General features: G+C 36.8%; 2 protein-coding genes across 2 annotated transcripts; both read left to right on the top strand.

Moving 5' to 3' along the window:
* LOC18790960 (probable inactive purple acid phosphatase 1) lies at window positions 2283-7099 on the top strand. Its single transcript, XM_007221968.2, has 13 exons — window positions 2283-2425; window positions 2655-2836; window positions 3062-3153; window positions 3301-3367; window positions 3488-3610; window positions 3910-4002; window positions 4175-4301; window positions 4689-4770; window positions 5121-5253; window positions 5636-5841; window positions 5931-6056; window positions 6132-6441; window positions 6592-7099. Exons 2-13 carry the CDS (start codon window positions 2666-2668, stop codon window positions 6895-6897), a joined length of 1836 nt encoding a protein of 611 aa, XP_007222030.1. The 5' UTR covers window positions 2283-2425; window positions 2655-2665; the 3' UTR covers window positions 6898-7099.
* Window positions 11766-12818, top strand: LOC109947157. Its single transcript, XM_020556684.1, has one exon. It carries the CDS (start codon window positions 11766-11768, stop codon window positions 12816-12818), a length of 1053 nt encoding a protein of 350 aa, XP_020412273.1.

Genomic DNA, 15690 nt, shown 5'->3' on the forward strand with positions numbered 1-15690 from the left:
GCCCTGGCCTCAATCCAAGTCCAGGCTATACAAGATACGTGGAGGATAAGCGGTTTACACGATGGATTTATTAGGGAACACATATACAAAAAGAGCATGAACACGAGATTTATATATGTTGAAAATACCTACCTAGTGGCTTCAAGCTCGTTTGACTTCAACTTTCGCAAGAACGATACATATTTTTGACTTGTGACTTACATATATGTGTTTTAGGATTTTGCAAAACTCCATGATTTTTTTTCTTTCTTTGCTTCGAGCCCAAGAAAGAAGCTTTTGAAACCCCACAAGCCCATTTCAGCGCAGAAGGAAAAGCAAGTAAATGGTGTAGTTAGACCACATCATTATCACTTAGCTTGCGAAATTCTATAGTGACGGCCTTATCTAAGGTCATTAGATGAGGCAATATCTCTTAACTGTCGGATTAAACTAACCAATTTGATCAAACAACTAAGAGATAACTAGTTCATCTAAGGGCTCTCACTATAGAATGACTAGTTTAGCTCCACTGCTCATCTCCAATGGAAAAATTCTATAGCGAAGGGCCTTATATATGGCTCCACTGCTCATCTCCAATGGACAAGAATTCTATAAGACCCTATTTATTAATTGTTGGATTAAATTGGTTAGTCGTTGGATCAAATTGGTTAACACGATCCAACAGTTAAGATATATGACATTCTTTCACTATAGAATGAATCCTCCAATGAAAGCAGGCCAAACAGATAATTTGGATTTTTGCCCAAGATCAGGCCAAATTAGGCCTGACATTCCAGTCCGGGCAAAATTATGGAGCCCACAAAGAAAACTAGAAGCAAGCCTGCGTGAAGAGATAACTGAACTGATTGGTTTTTTTTTTTTTTTTTTGTGTCTGAAAAATATGAAATATCATCGAAATTTGTCAAAATAACGAACATCAGCAACGTTTATAAATCTATATATATATAAAGCAAAAGGCAGAGAATGGTGAAACATTCAAAATACTAAAAAATGCTATTGGTTAATGCAAACATTAAGAATTCAAATTATTAATTAAATGAGGATAATATGGTAAATTCACACTTTTTCATATTTAAAAAAATTAAAAGAAAAAGAAAAAGCAGGTAATGGATCCTATTTTTATGGAACACAACTACCCATTATCTTTTTTAATTATAAAATAAATTTACTTATTTTTTTTAAAAAAACCTCTCGTAAGAGCGGAAGCGCATGCAGAGAGGCTAGTATTAAAGAAAATATAAGGCATCATCCCATGTTTTTTTAAAAAAAATATTTAGAAACGTTGCTGATGTTCTTTTTTTTTTAAAACGTTGTTGATGTTCCTTTTTTCTTTTTTTTTTAAACACTGCTGATGTTCTGCTTTTGCATACCTTTTTTTTTAAAATCTGACTACAAAAAATCATGTAAACCAGTCATAAATAAACCAAAAAAAAATAAAAATGGAAACAAGTCATAAATAACGTTATGTTTTGGAATTTCAATCCTTTTCAGTTAAAATAATTAGAAACTTAAATCATGAAGACAAAAGTGATGTCAAGAAAAATTAACGACAAAAAAAAGTTAGAAACTAACTATTTTTAAACAAATTAATAAATTTATGGACTCAAATTTTGAGTCCAGAGGAAAAAATTAGGTCAAGGTCACTTTTGGTCTCTGTAGTTTGGCACTTCAACGACTTTTGACCATGTAGTTTCAATTTCGTCAATTTTACGATTGTAGTTTCGTATTTGTAGCAATTCAATGACATGTTAGTATTATTGTCAATTTCTTTAACGATGCAAGGGACAATTTTGTCAACCCAAAACCCTGGAGCGTAAAAGCTTGTCTGAAATTCTCCCAATTTCATATTAAGGCTCGAAATTCAACCACTAATCCCAATTTTTGAAGAACTATAAATCCAGATGACCAATATCAAGCCCTAATATGTAATTAAGGGAGTTTCAGACACGCTTTTATGCTCAAGGATTTTGGATTGACGAAATTGCCCCTTGCATCGTCAAAGAAATTGACAAGAATACTAACTTGTCCTTGAATTGATACAAATACGAAACTACATGGTCAAAATTGACAGAATTGAAACTATATGGTCAAAAATGATTGAAGTGCCAAACTACAGGGATCAAAAGTGACTTTTATGTAAGTAGAGTGAATACATAATTTATTGTATTTTATAGGAGGGAAATTTGGGTTTACCCTTTGAGGATGGCCTAACGGCTATAAAAGCCCGGGGATTTTTAAAGCAATTGAATGTTTGACTTGCCATGTAAATCTGGATTGCGATCGAATCTTCTTTCAAATATTCGCAAAGTCCTTGCTTGCAGCAATCTTTTAAAAAGGCCTGGACCCTCCGATAAGTAAAATACACTACACATCATTAGTACCTATCTCTTTAGCTTCAGGCTTCAATTTACTATTTTTTCAACAGGTCGGTTCTAAATCCTGCTTCGTTTGTTTTCTTGTTGCTGGAATTTCAATACCCATTTGCTTTTTTGAGTTTTTTTCAGCTAACTGTTTACGATTTTGCTAGCCTATCAGATTTTCATTTTGTAAAGTTAGAAAAGTAAAAAAATTTCTTTTGGTGTTTGGTTTTATCTTTTGGAGATGGTGAATTTAGACAATGGATTTTCCGTAATTTTCTTTGGACTTGGTTTTAGGGGGCAGGAGGATGAGAAAGTTGCAATATTTCTTCTTGGCAGTCGCAGCGGTTCTTGCAACTCTTCAAGAAGTGAGGTCTCATGGAGATCAGCCTTTGTCGAAAATTGCTGTTCACAAGGCAGTATCTGCCCTTCATGCCCATGCTTATGTTAAAGCCTCCCCTACAATTCTTGGACTGAAGGTGAACTTCTTAATCACCCTGTTTGGAGCTTCTCATTAAAAATCGGCCCTTATATCTAAAAAAGCAACATGTTGTCATTGAAATTATGGTCTTTAAGTATTATTCATTTGGAGACTGAATGCCACTTCAAACAATTGATTTGTTTTTTGGTTGAAAATTTATACTTTTGATCACTTGGTGTGTGTTTTTGGTACTGATGTACTTTCTCCTAACTCGTTAATTTAGGGGCAATATTCAGAATGGGTGACATTGGACTTCAGTTCTCCAAACCCTTCAATTGATGATTGGATTGGAGTATTTTCTCCTGCCAATTTCAGGTCAGTAAATGAACTTTCTTTGGCTCAAGTCAACTGATGGAAGCTCTAGCATGTTTTTTTTCTCTGATAATTTTGCATTTGTGTTTCTTGATCTTTGGTATACTAAATAACATTGATTGAATTGAAAGGATTTGTCTGAATTTGCAGTGCTTCGACCTGCCCTCCAGAAACTCCAAGCACTTCCGCTCCATTTTTGTGTTCAGCACCTATAAAGGTTAGCACCACAGTGGCTGCTTTTCCATTGCTACTTTTTACATGGCTTCCAAGCATGTTTAACATTGAAGGGGATAGAGATATATTTAATCTGTTATACTTTCTTTTCTCATTTTTGCAGTACCAGTATGCGAATTACACTAGTCCCAGGTACAAAGATACTGGGAAAGGCTTCTTGAAACTGCAGTTAATTAACCAGAGATCAGACTTCTCTTTTGCACTATTCTCTGGTGGCTTATCAAACGTATGCTATTCTTTAGACTCTTTTATAACTGGAATTTTATGTGAATACTACTATATGTTCTTACATTTTTGAAATTTGAGAGAACCAATGGTTGTTATCTTCTCCTTCATACTTTTTCTTACATTCAATTTTCTAATTAGAGGACAAAATTGACCTTTGGGCGTTGGTTTAGGAGATTTCTTAAGAAAATTCAAAAAGTTATTCTACTAACTACTTATTTTCGCTATCTATGTAATTGTCCCCTGCTTCAATCTATTTATATCTTTTTTTTTTTTTTTTTTTTTTTTTTTGTAAAATAGCCAAAGCTGGTGGCAGTATCAAATAAAATTGCATTCAAAAATCCAAAAGCTCCAGTTTATCCACGCTTAGCACAAGGGAAACTATGGAATGAAGTAAGTACACTTTCTTCTTGGGAATTTTCTGTTTATGTACAGAATATTATGTTGCAATGTTTTTTTCCCCCATAATTCACTTCTTTTTCTTTCAATCAAAATGTTGTCCTTTGTCAAAAAGCTTGTGTTCATCTATTTCTCAAGTAAATAACTTGTCTGACTTGATATTTAGATGACTGTGACATGGACAAGTGGATATGATATCACGGAAGCTACCCCTTTTGTTGAATGGGGTTCAAAAGGAGAACTTGTGAGATCCTCGGCTGGGACGTTGAATTTCGATCGCAACAGCTTGTGTGGTGTGTTTACTTTTCTTTGCACATGCGAACCTATGTTTGTAATATATGTCAGGGGTTGGCTGAAAGTGCATTATCTTGACTATGAAACCACTGATGTCTCAGAAGTTAATTTGCATGCAAAATCATGTGCTAATTTAAAATGCATATATATCAAGAAATCACATTAAAGTTGAAAACTGAAATATATATCAAATAAGAGGAAAAATAACTGCAATTTTCTCCGTACATGATGACTAAGGTTTGTTATGAGTAGTGAAAGTGGTTGCTATTGCTAAGATTTCTTTTTATCTGTTATTTTGTCTAGTTGATAAAACTTGTAGAAGTTGTCATATATGTTAATTATTTAAGACATGATTCACCTTAACCATGTATATACTATATACACAGGTGCACCAGCAAGGACAGTGGGATGGCGAGATCCTGGATTTATACACACTGCTTTTCTGAAGGAACTGTGGCCTAACACAGTGTATGCTACATTTTCTTCTGGCAGACACTGTTTCTCTTTTGATTTTGTATAGATTTGAAACATTTAGTGTGGGTTCTGTCTTCTAAGCTTCATTTCTTTATCTATTGAATAAATCAATCAGTGTAATTCACTTTAATGTCCAACGTTTAAATACTATTCAACTTGTAAAAGCATACTAGGATAGATATAAAGGGTTTATGCTTTGAACAACATATATTTAGCCAGGAATATATAGAGATGACATGTCAGTAAGTAATGTATGACTTTTTTACTGTATTATTAGATTAACAGTACATGTAATATATTAAAATGTCAGCTGTTCATGTACACGATTCTTGATAATTATGCAGGTACACCTACAAGGTAGGGCACAGATTGTCAAATGACTCATCTATTTTGAGTCAAGAATACCAGTTCAGAGCGTCTCCTTATCCTGGTCAAAATTCTGTTCAACGTGTTGTCATATTTGGTGACATGGGAAAGGTTTGGACTCTCTTTAAAAACTGTCCACACAGAATGCTGCACCCCTGTTTTTTGATATGCCCATGTGCATGCCTGAAGTAAACAATTTTATAGGATATTGAATAAACATGTTATTAGTTCTTTTTCCCAATTTATCATATTATCACACTTGAGAAATATTTCGCTGATTTGTGAAGTAGCCTATGAGGAATAAGGGACTGGTTTTTATTTATTTATTTAATTGCATACCAATTACTCGAATTTTTGTTTACTTGAATGTTTTGCTGCTTCATGTTTAAGTTTGAATATGTCTGTCCAATTTTTTTGTTAAATTTTAACACAAGCAACTCAACAAACTTACACGCTGTTTCTTAAGTACTTTGTTTAATGTTATATCTTGCAGGATGAAGCTGATGGATCCAATGAATATAATAATTTCCAGCGTGGCTCTCTCAACACTACTAAGCAACTTATCCAAGACTTAAAGAACATTGATATTGTCTTCCACATTGGAGATATATGTTATGCAAATGGATACATTTCACAGTGGGACCAATTCACCGCACAGGTTGAGCCAATAGCATCTGCTGTTCCTTACATGATTGCAAGGTTTGTCACACAATACACTTGCACGGCTTGTTTGAAATGTAATTTTCCTCACTTGGTCTTATGTGCTGATATATGATTTGTTCTTCCAGTGGTAATCATGAGCGTGACTGGCCAGGCACCGGATCATTTTATGGGACCACGGATTCAGGCGGGGAATGTGGTGTCTTAGCACAGACCATGTTTTATGTCCCTGCTGAAAACAGGGCTAAATTCTGGTATGGAACAATTCCAGGACAACCTGTTGAAAGGTCTAGGAACTATTCTTGAACGTTGTTAGTTTCTGTTTCCAGGTATTCAACTGACTATGGCATGTTCCGATTCTGCATTGCCGACACAGAACATGATTGGAGAGAGGGAACAGAGCAATACGAGTTCATTGAGAACTGCCTAGCATCAGTTGATAGACAAAAGCAACCATGGCTGATATTTCTGGCACATCGGGTGCTCGGTTATTCTTCTGCGAGCTTTTATGTGGCTGAAGGTTCCTTTGAGGAGCCAATGGGGAGGGAGAGCCTTCAGAAACTATGGCAGAAGTACAAGGTGGACATTGCAGTATATGGTCATGTGCACAATTACGAAAGGACATGCCCCATTTACCAGGTAAACCACAAATTTTATGCTTTGTAAATTTCATATTGTGCTACATACTCCTTGACATGATTTGAAAACTTATACTTCATGACCCAATTGAGTTTGCAGCCAAGATGTTGAATCCATATACCTTTTACTGTCTTTTATTTCCTTCTGCAGAATATTTGCATCAATAAGGAGAAGCACTATTATAAGGGCAGCTTGAATGGGACAATACATGTGGTTGCTGGTGGTGGAGGAGCAAGCCTTGCAACTTTTGCTCCCGTTCAAACAAAATGGAGTATCGTTAAGGACTACGATTATGGGTTTGTCAAACTTACAGCATTTGATCGCTCAAACCTGTTGTTCGAGTACAAGAAGAGCAGGGATGGAAAGGTTTACGACTCCTTCAGAATATCCAGAGATTACAGGGACATCTTAGCCTGCGCTGTAGATAGTTGCCCAAGTACAACACTAGCATCTTGACTTTTGAATATGAAATGAAATGAAATGAGAGAGAGAGAGAGAGAGAGCAGGGATATTTTGGAAAAGGCTTAAGAAGAGAGAAATATTTTTAAAAGAAATCAAAATAGACAAAAATACCCTTATTTATTTCTAGATTTCCTAAGAAATGCTTTATATTTACATGTCTTTGGTTTGAAAGTTGATAGGTTTTTCTGGCTTTTTAAAAAAGTTTTGACTTTTTCCAAACGTGAAATTTTTTTAATAATTAAAACCTAAATTTACAAAAAAAAAATAATGATCATGTGCTGCTGGGGGATGGCTTTCAGTTCATCATCATGTTCTTCTTGTACATAACAATGCTTGGCTCCATCCATTCAAAATGATATTTTAATAGCTTTTTTTTTGTATAATGGGAAAACCCAATTAAAACAGGAGGTTTGGAATGCTTAGTAATTAGACCGTTGGATCAATTCTAAGATCCCGACTTTATTCGACTTGTCGTTCTTCATGCAATATGATGTCGTTCAGTGCGCATCAAAACCTAACAGCGACAAATTTTGCCCAGTTTTTATTTTGATGGGTGAAGTTAAAATTGTAAAGGCAGAGCATTGTTTGCTGAAAAGCCTTTAAATGGGAGCACGGTCGAATCTTCTTTAGATTCCATAATTGTTGCTATCATTGGAACTCACAAACCCATCATCTACAGCTGCATCACTCTCCCATTGAACTGCAAAATAAATCTTCTCTTCTTCCACATTGTTGATGTCTTTTTCCGCCAGGGGTGTAGACTGTGCAACACCAAAGCCCCCCGAGTGTGTCAGTAGGCTGGCACCGCTAGTTTTGGCAGTGAGTGAGTGAGCCTCCAAGTGATCCAATTGAAAGTCGGATTGAGCTTGAACGAGAGGAACTGGCCCGGCCCCCTGCTGGAGAGTGAAAATCAGGCTGCTTCTCTGAGTTCTGAGTTGTTGGATTGCGTAGGCATGCCACTATTAGAATTGAAAGCGGTCCAATAGAAATATGTGTATTTGCACGATTGTGTGTTGGATTTGCACTGATCTCGACTTCTAATCAAACTATTGTGCTCCAAGGGAGGTACTGGCTTGGATTAATTTTTTCTATGCCCCAATTAAGATGACTTCAATATTCTTTCACTTGTGCGTTGATGGTATGATAGGCACATAGCAAACCTAGTCAAACAGAAAAACCATATTTTGGTGAAAGAATTCCTTGATCGGGCTTAATGTGCTTGATCGAGCACAAAGAACCTTAAACGGTAGGCTCGTTTATGCTGATATGAGGTGTGATAGTATTAATCAAACCTTAATTACCCTTTATCGGGCAGTATATATTTTGATCGGTCAAGAAGAAAACCCTTGATCGGCTAAGTTTTGTTTATCAGGCAAGAAGAAAATCCTAAATCGGGTTGGTCTAGTCAGATAAACCTTGTATGCCCTTGATAGAATCTAAAATAAATACTGAAATAAATTGCTTTCTAAAAGCAAATAAACGAATACTTGGAAATGAAATTTTCTTAATTCTAATACAACAGGAAATGAATGAAGACGCAAAATCATTTATCTTAATATAATACAATTACACTAAACAGGAATGAAAGCTGTAGATGTCTTCATCCAATTTGAATGTTTTGGTTGTTTGAGAAATGTTAGTAGTGATGCTAGTGAATCATACCAAGTATTTTGGCAGAGCAATAAAGAAGATGATTGCAGGAGTTGTTGACTGGATGATCTTTGAGAGTGAGATTGGTTTAAACTGAGAATTCAAATTAAGATCAATTGTTGATTAGGTTGAAGTCTGTAGTTTTTAAAGACGTTGCGTCTGATTTGGAGAGAAAATCCTCGAGTACTGCTATAGAGCTTCCTATTTATAAGCTGAATATTTGAACCCAATGATGATGAACAAATAATAGAATTCTGGGTTCAAACAGCATTATCACGAATTCTGATAATACATGTAGGATAACTAAAAATGCCTAGAGGATGGTGAATAGGCCAATTTAAGATTATAATCGAATAAATAAAAATAAAATTCGGTAGCAGGATTGATATGACTTATCAATCCTGAAACGTGCTAAGCATAAAATAAAAGAACACGCAAAGAATTATTTTACGTGGTAAAACCCCACTTCTAGGAAAAATCCACTGGACTCCTCAGTTCAACACAAATCCACTATAGAATGATGATTACAAGAAGTATTCACACACTTATCCTAGACACATTCTAGATAATGTTTACCGACTTCTTCGTAACTCAACTTCTGTCACGGGATGATCTTCGACACTCCTTATGTTGAATGCAATACTAGCCACGATTGCTTCAAGCTCGCCAGAGGAAAACCGCCACCACAGTCTTGGTGCCCTCAACCGTATGAGTCACCGACATGCATATGAATGCAACATGAATGATTAAAGTGTTTGATAAATCACCAAGTAAACATAGAACACTTGATGATTTATCTCAAATATATGCATAGTAGCTTTCTTAAGAATTTTAGATGCTCAAACAAAATATGGGAAAGCTATCTCTGTGAAAAGAGAGGCACACCTCTTTTATGCAAAACCGTGTTCTCTCTCGTCAGAGGGAAGCACAAGAGTCCACCAATCCTATTCAATCATCACAATTATATTTCGTCCAATATGGACTCTTGGTGAAAGACGTCAAAACATGAAGATCAAATAATGTTCAATTATGGATATATGTTTTGATTCTATCACTTACGCCAGCTTTATGCATGGTATCCCAAATAACATCCAATAACATCTTTTTATAAAAGGAACCAATAGACAGCAAGATGAAAGCAATGAAACAACTAGGAAGTGCTTGCCAAGTTTTAGATAAAAGATATTTTAACTTTAAAACAACATAGAGTCTAACTAGGAAGGTAATCTCAAGAGATAAAATCTAATCCTATTAAAAATAAGATTAACATAGAAATATTTGAGTGAAAAAACTCCAACTTGGAATCCTATAATGAATGCATGATTATGTCATGATTTACCTGAAATCAATTTCTCATATCGGTCATGTCATGCCTCGGAAGTATGAGATTGAATGAGTTGTGCCAATTTCACCTATGCTAGAGTCTAGGAAATGACAATACAAATTTCATACTAACAAATTCTGTCTTTTTGTTAATTAATCTCAAGTGGAGAAGGAAAGGCATGGTAGTTGGTAGAGCATCACTGAAAGCTCTTGTTTGAGCTTTGTTTAAGCTTTGGATCGGGCCTGACTGCCTTGCTTTTGCTCTTGGTGCTGATAAAAATAGTTTATCTTGGTTTCCTCCCTATATTGTAAAAACTAGGTGTGGATGTGGTTCGGGAATCGCAAACCGCCTGAGACATTGAGGTATTTCATTATTTGGGACCGCTACCGTCCGTATTTTTCCAGTTAATCGTGATTCGGTGGAACTGCAACTCCGGTCAATGTTCGCAAAAAATGCAGAATCCACCGATTGACTGAGAAAGAGGGAGAGAAAGAGAGAAATCGACAGAGAAAGAGAAGAGGGAGAGAGATGATAGAGAAAGAGAATGAAAAAAAGAAATTGCAAATCGAAGAGAGGGAGAAAGAAGAAAAAAAGTCGAAGAGGGAAAGAGAAAGAAGAAGAAATTCCGAAAAGCTTGTCAGACGGCGAGAGGAAGAAGGAAAAAAGGAAAAAAAAGAAAGAGAGAGGGAGAGAAGAAGAAGGGAAGAGAGAGAGAGAGAGAGAGAGAGAGAGAGAGAGAGAGAGAGAGAGAGAGATTTTTATCACAAATGGTTCCTAAGGTTTGCGAAATTATCACCTATCGTCTCTTACTTTTTTTGTGACACTAACGGTCCTTAAGGTTACCCTCCACACATCAAAATGATCCTTACCGTTAGCTTCCGTCAAATTTTTTATTAAATTGCTGACATGGCACATGTATGGAGCTCACACATCCCCAATGATATAAAGTTACATGATTTTAAATAAAATAAAATATATTTTAAAGATTTTAAAACTTAAAATTCATTAAAATAATTAAGGTTTTTTAGGGGGGGAAAAAAAACCCTACAACTATCCCTCAACCTAAAAAAAACCCTCCTGCATACCCATCAAAGGATTTTCTTCTTCAACCTCCATTTATTTTGATGATCTCCTCTTAACCAATCCAAGGCAAGGGAATGTTCTCTCTTCAATAATTAATTCTTCAGCCAAGCCCTCCTCCTTCAATAATTAATTCGTTGCATCCCGTATTCGTATCTGGGTTTTTATTTTTGACAAAAATTAATTCTTTTTAAATTTTTTTATTTATGAATTTTAAGTTTTAAAATATATTATATTTTATTTAAAGTCACGTGATTTTATACCATTGGATGTGTGGGCTCCATACATGTGTCACGTCAGCAATTTGACGGAAGCTAACAGCAGGGACCATTTGTTGAAATATAATCCTTCTACAGATTTCTTAGAGCTGAAGTCATTTTCTATTTTCTGTTAAGTCTATTTTAAATGATGTAATGAGAACCATTAGATCATAGTCTAGGTGGATTTTCTAGCTTAGATTTGGTATGACACGTGTAAGCACCTAATAGGGTGACAGCTGTAATTCTGTTAGGAGAGAATCACATTTCTCTCTCTGTCAGACACACTATGTAAGCTACAGATTGTAAGAATTCAATAGAACAATGCCTTCCCCATTTCTCTTCATTCTCTCTAGCTAAAATCTCCAGAATATACACCTCTTCCTAATCTGAAAATACTATACAGACAGAGAATTCTAACATGGCCTCAAAGCCAGGTTCGATTGTTTGTTGGGCGTGAATCTGTGAGAATCGAGCTGGTGTTTGGCTGAGCTGACGTTGAGCTCACTCAAAACTTCACGAAGCTTTTCTAGCTGCGTCTGATGTCTAACATGGCAGGATCAAGCTCTTCTGAGCTTCGTACACCAGTTTTCAATGGAGAAAACTATGAGTTTTGGAGCATTCGAATGAAGACCATTCTGAAATCTCATGGACTGTGGGATTTGGTTGAACATGGTTTTGATGCTTCAGATCCAAAGAAGGAAAAAGGAAAGGAAGAAGGATCTAAAGCTGCTGAAGAAGAGAAGTCTACATCGGCTGAGATTTTGATGAAAGATGCTCGTGCACTTGGACTGATCCAAGGTGCAGTCTCAGACCAAATTTTTCCCAGAATAGTGAATGAAGAAACCTCAAAAGGTGCATGGGATATTCTGAAGCAGGAGTTTAGAGGCGATAAACAGGTACGAAGTGTGAAGCTACAAGGCTTACGTAGAGAGTTTGAATACACTCGTATGAAGGATAGTGAGTCATTATCTGGTTATGTTGCTAAACTGTTTGATCTAATTAATCAAATGAAAAGTTATGGTGAAGAGTTACCTAGAGAAAGAGTTGTGCAGAAATTACTTATTAGCTTGCCTAGATCTTATGACTCTATATGTTCTGTGATTGAGCATTCAAAGGATCTTGACACTCTTGAAATTCAAGAAGTGGTTGCGTCTCTCAAGAACTTTGAGCTCAGATTGGATAGGCACACTGAAAATTCCACAGAAAAGGCTTTTACTAGCCTGAACATAAAGAGTAAAAGCTCTAAGAATGGAAGTTCTTCTGGAGGTAACAAGTCCCAGAGGAACTGGAAGGAAAATGGGAAGAATTGGAATAACAAGTCCAATTCTAATCCCAAACCAAATGCATCAAATGATGGAACTAAAACACCTTGCAAGCACTGTGAAAAACTGCACTATGGCAAGTGCTGGTTTGAAGGAAAACCAAAATGCAGAGGATGTGGAAAGTTTGGTCACATGGTTAGAGATTGCCATGGAAATCAACCTGTGCAGAAGGTGAATTATGCCAATCAGGTTGAAGTAACTGGAACATTGTTTTATGCATGCAATGTCGTGACAGGTACAATTCTTGGTATGTGGACAGTGGTTGTAGTAACCACATGACTGGAGATGAAAGGCTACTGATAGATATTCGAAGGGATGTAACTTCTAAGGTGAAAATGGGGACTGGAGAGACAGTTCAAGTTGCAGGAAAAGGCACACTTGTGATAGAAACCAAGATAGGCAGAAAACATATTCAAGAAGTGATGTTGGTGCCTGGTTTAGAAGAGAACTTGCTCAGTGTTGGTCAGATGATGGAACATGGGTATTGTTTAGTATTTGGAAAGGGAATGGTGACAATTTTTGATGATTGGTCACTGCAAAATCCTATAGCTAAGGTTCCAATGACTAGCAATAGGTGTTTCTCTCTCACAATGGTACCTGCTACTCAGTTGGTGCTGAGAGCAAGTGTGACTCACAGTTTGCAGACTTGGCATAAAAGGCTGGGCCATCTTAATGATCAAAGCATCAGGATGCTGGCAAATCAAGACATGGTTCATGGACTGCCTAGTCTGGAGAAGGATTTTGCAGTTTGTGAAGGCTGCAAGCTGGGAAAGCAGCATAGAGACTCATTTCCTGCAGAATCTACTTGGAGAGCTCAGTTTCCACTTGAATTAGTTCACACTGACATCTGTGGTCCAATGTAGATTGCATCAATGTCAGAAAACATATATTTCCTGTTATTCATTGATGACTATACAAGAATGGCTTGGGTTTATTTTCTCAGAAATAAATCTAATGCTTTTGAATGTTTCAAGAAGTTAAAAGCAATGACAGAATTGCAGAGTGGACACAAGGTGAAATCACTTAGAAGTGACAGAGGTGGAGAATTCATGTCAAATGAATTTCTTGCATACTGCAGTGAGGCTGGAATACAAAGGCAGCTGACTGTAGCATATTCCCCTCAGCAAAATGGAGTTGTTGAGAGGAAGAACAGGACTGTAATTGAGATGGCAAAGTCTATGCTACATGAAAAGAGTCTTCCATATGAGTTTTGGGCAGAAGCTGTTCATACAGCAGTCTACCTTCTCAACAGGTGTCCTTCTAAGTCTCTTAAGAAAATGACACCATTTAAGGCCTACACAGGAAGAAAGCCAGGTATTGCACACTTGAAAGTGTTTGGATGCCTATGTCATGTACTTATTCCTTCTGTTTTGAGACACAAGTTGGAAGAAAACAGTCACAAATGCATTTTTGTGGGCTATGGATTGTGTGAAAAAGGCTATAGACTGTATGATCCTAAGACTAGAAAGATTATCTTGTCTAGGAATGTCTATTTTGATGAAGAAGCCTCATGGAAATGGGAGAATCCTAGCAATGCAGATGTGAGAATGCCTATGCCAGATGGAAATCAAGGTACTGCAGAAACTGAATAAAGGGTATTAGATGAACAATCTCAGTTTTTGGATACCCAAATGCAGATGGAAGAAGAAATTGCACCTCAAGGGGAAGAAATGCTTGATGAGACTCAAAGGTTTGATCACACACATCACAAGTGGAGGAGTATTAATGACATCATGACACAATGCAACATGTGCATTGTAGAACCTGACAGCTTTGAAGAAGTAGATTTGGATGAATCATGGAGAAGTGCAATGGAGGCTGAATTCGAGATGATTGAGAAGAACAATACATGGAAATTAGTTGACAGGCCATTTGACAAACCAGTAATTGGTGTTAAGTGGGTCTACAAGGTCAAACTGAACCTAGATGGTACTGTGCAGAAGAATAAAGCTAGGCTTGTGGCTAAAGGCTATTCACAGAAGCCTGGAATCGACTATAAGGAGACATTTGCCCCTGTGGCAAGACTTGACACCATCAGAACCTTGATAACCCTTGCAGCACAAAAGGAATGGAACCTATTTCAACTGGATGTGAAGTCTGCCTTTCTCAATGGCATTCTAAAGGAGGAAGTTTATGTTGAACAACCTCAAGGATATGTTCAAGAGAGAAAGGAAACCAAGGTATACAGGTTGAACAAGGCTCTATATGGACTGAAACAAGCCCCAAGGGCCTGGTATGATGAAATAGATGCCTATTTCAACACTGCAGGTTTTAAGAAGAGCTTAAGTGAAGCTACTCTCTATATCAAAACAAGTGACACCTCAGGTATTATCATTGTCTCACTCTATGTAGATGACATTATATATACTGAAAGCTGTCCTAAAATGCTTGAAGAGTTTAAACAAGATATGATGGAACACTATGAGATGACAGACTTGGGTCTGTTGCACCATTTTCTTGGCATGGGAGTGGAACAAACTGATAAGCATATTTTCATTCATCAAAAGAAATATGCCATGAAAATTCTTGAGAAGTTTGGAATGAGAGACTGCAAGTCAATGGAAATTTCATTAGTGGTGAATGAGAAATTGTGTAGAGAAGATGGAAGTGAAGCAGCAGATGAAAATGAATTCAGACAGATTGTAGGAAGTCTGCTTTATCTGACTGCCATAAGACCAGATGTCATGTTTGCATCTAGCTTGCTTGCCAGGTTTATGCACAATCCCTCAAAGAAACACGTGGGAACTGCTAAAAGGGTGCTGAGATACATACAAGGCACATTAGATTTTGGAATTGAGTTTGCAAAGGGGAAAACAGCTACTCTAATTGGGTATTGTGACAGTGACTGGGCTGGGAGTGAGGATGATATGAGGAGCACCTCAGGATATGCCTTCACACTAGGCTCAGGCATGTTCTCTTGGGCTTCCATCAAGCAAAACACAGTTGCTTTATCTACAGCCGAAGCTGAGTATGTGAGTGCTGCAGAAGCAACTTCACAAGCTAAGTGGCTCAGATTTGTGCTTGAAGATTTTGGTGAAGAACAGGTAGAAGGGACTCCAATTCTATGTGACAACACCTCTGCAATTGCAATGGCAAGGAATCCAGTTCATCACCAAAAGACAAGACACATCAGCAGGAAATTTCATTTTAT

This window comes from Prunus persica, chromosome G1 (assembly GCF_000346465.2).
Source record: "Prunus persica cultivar Lovell chromosome G1, Prunus_persica_NCBIv2, whole genome shotgun sequence".
Classification (NCBI taxonomy): Eukaryota; Viridiplantae; Streptophyta; class Magnoliopsida; order Rosales; family Rosaceae; genus Prunus; species Prunus persica.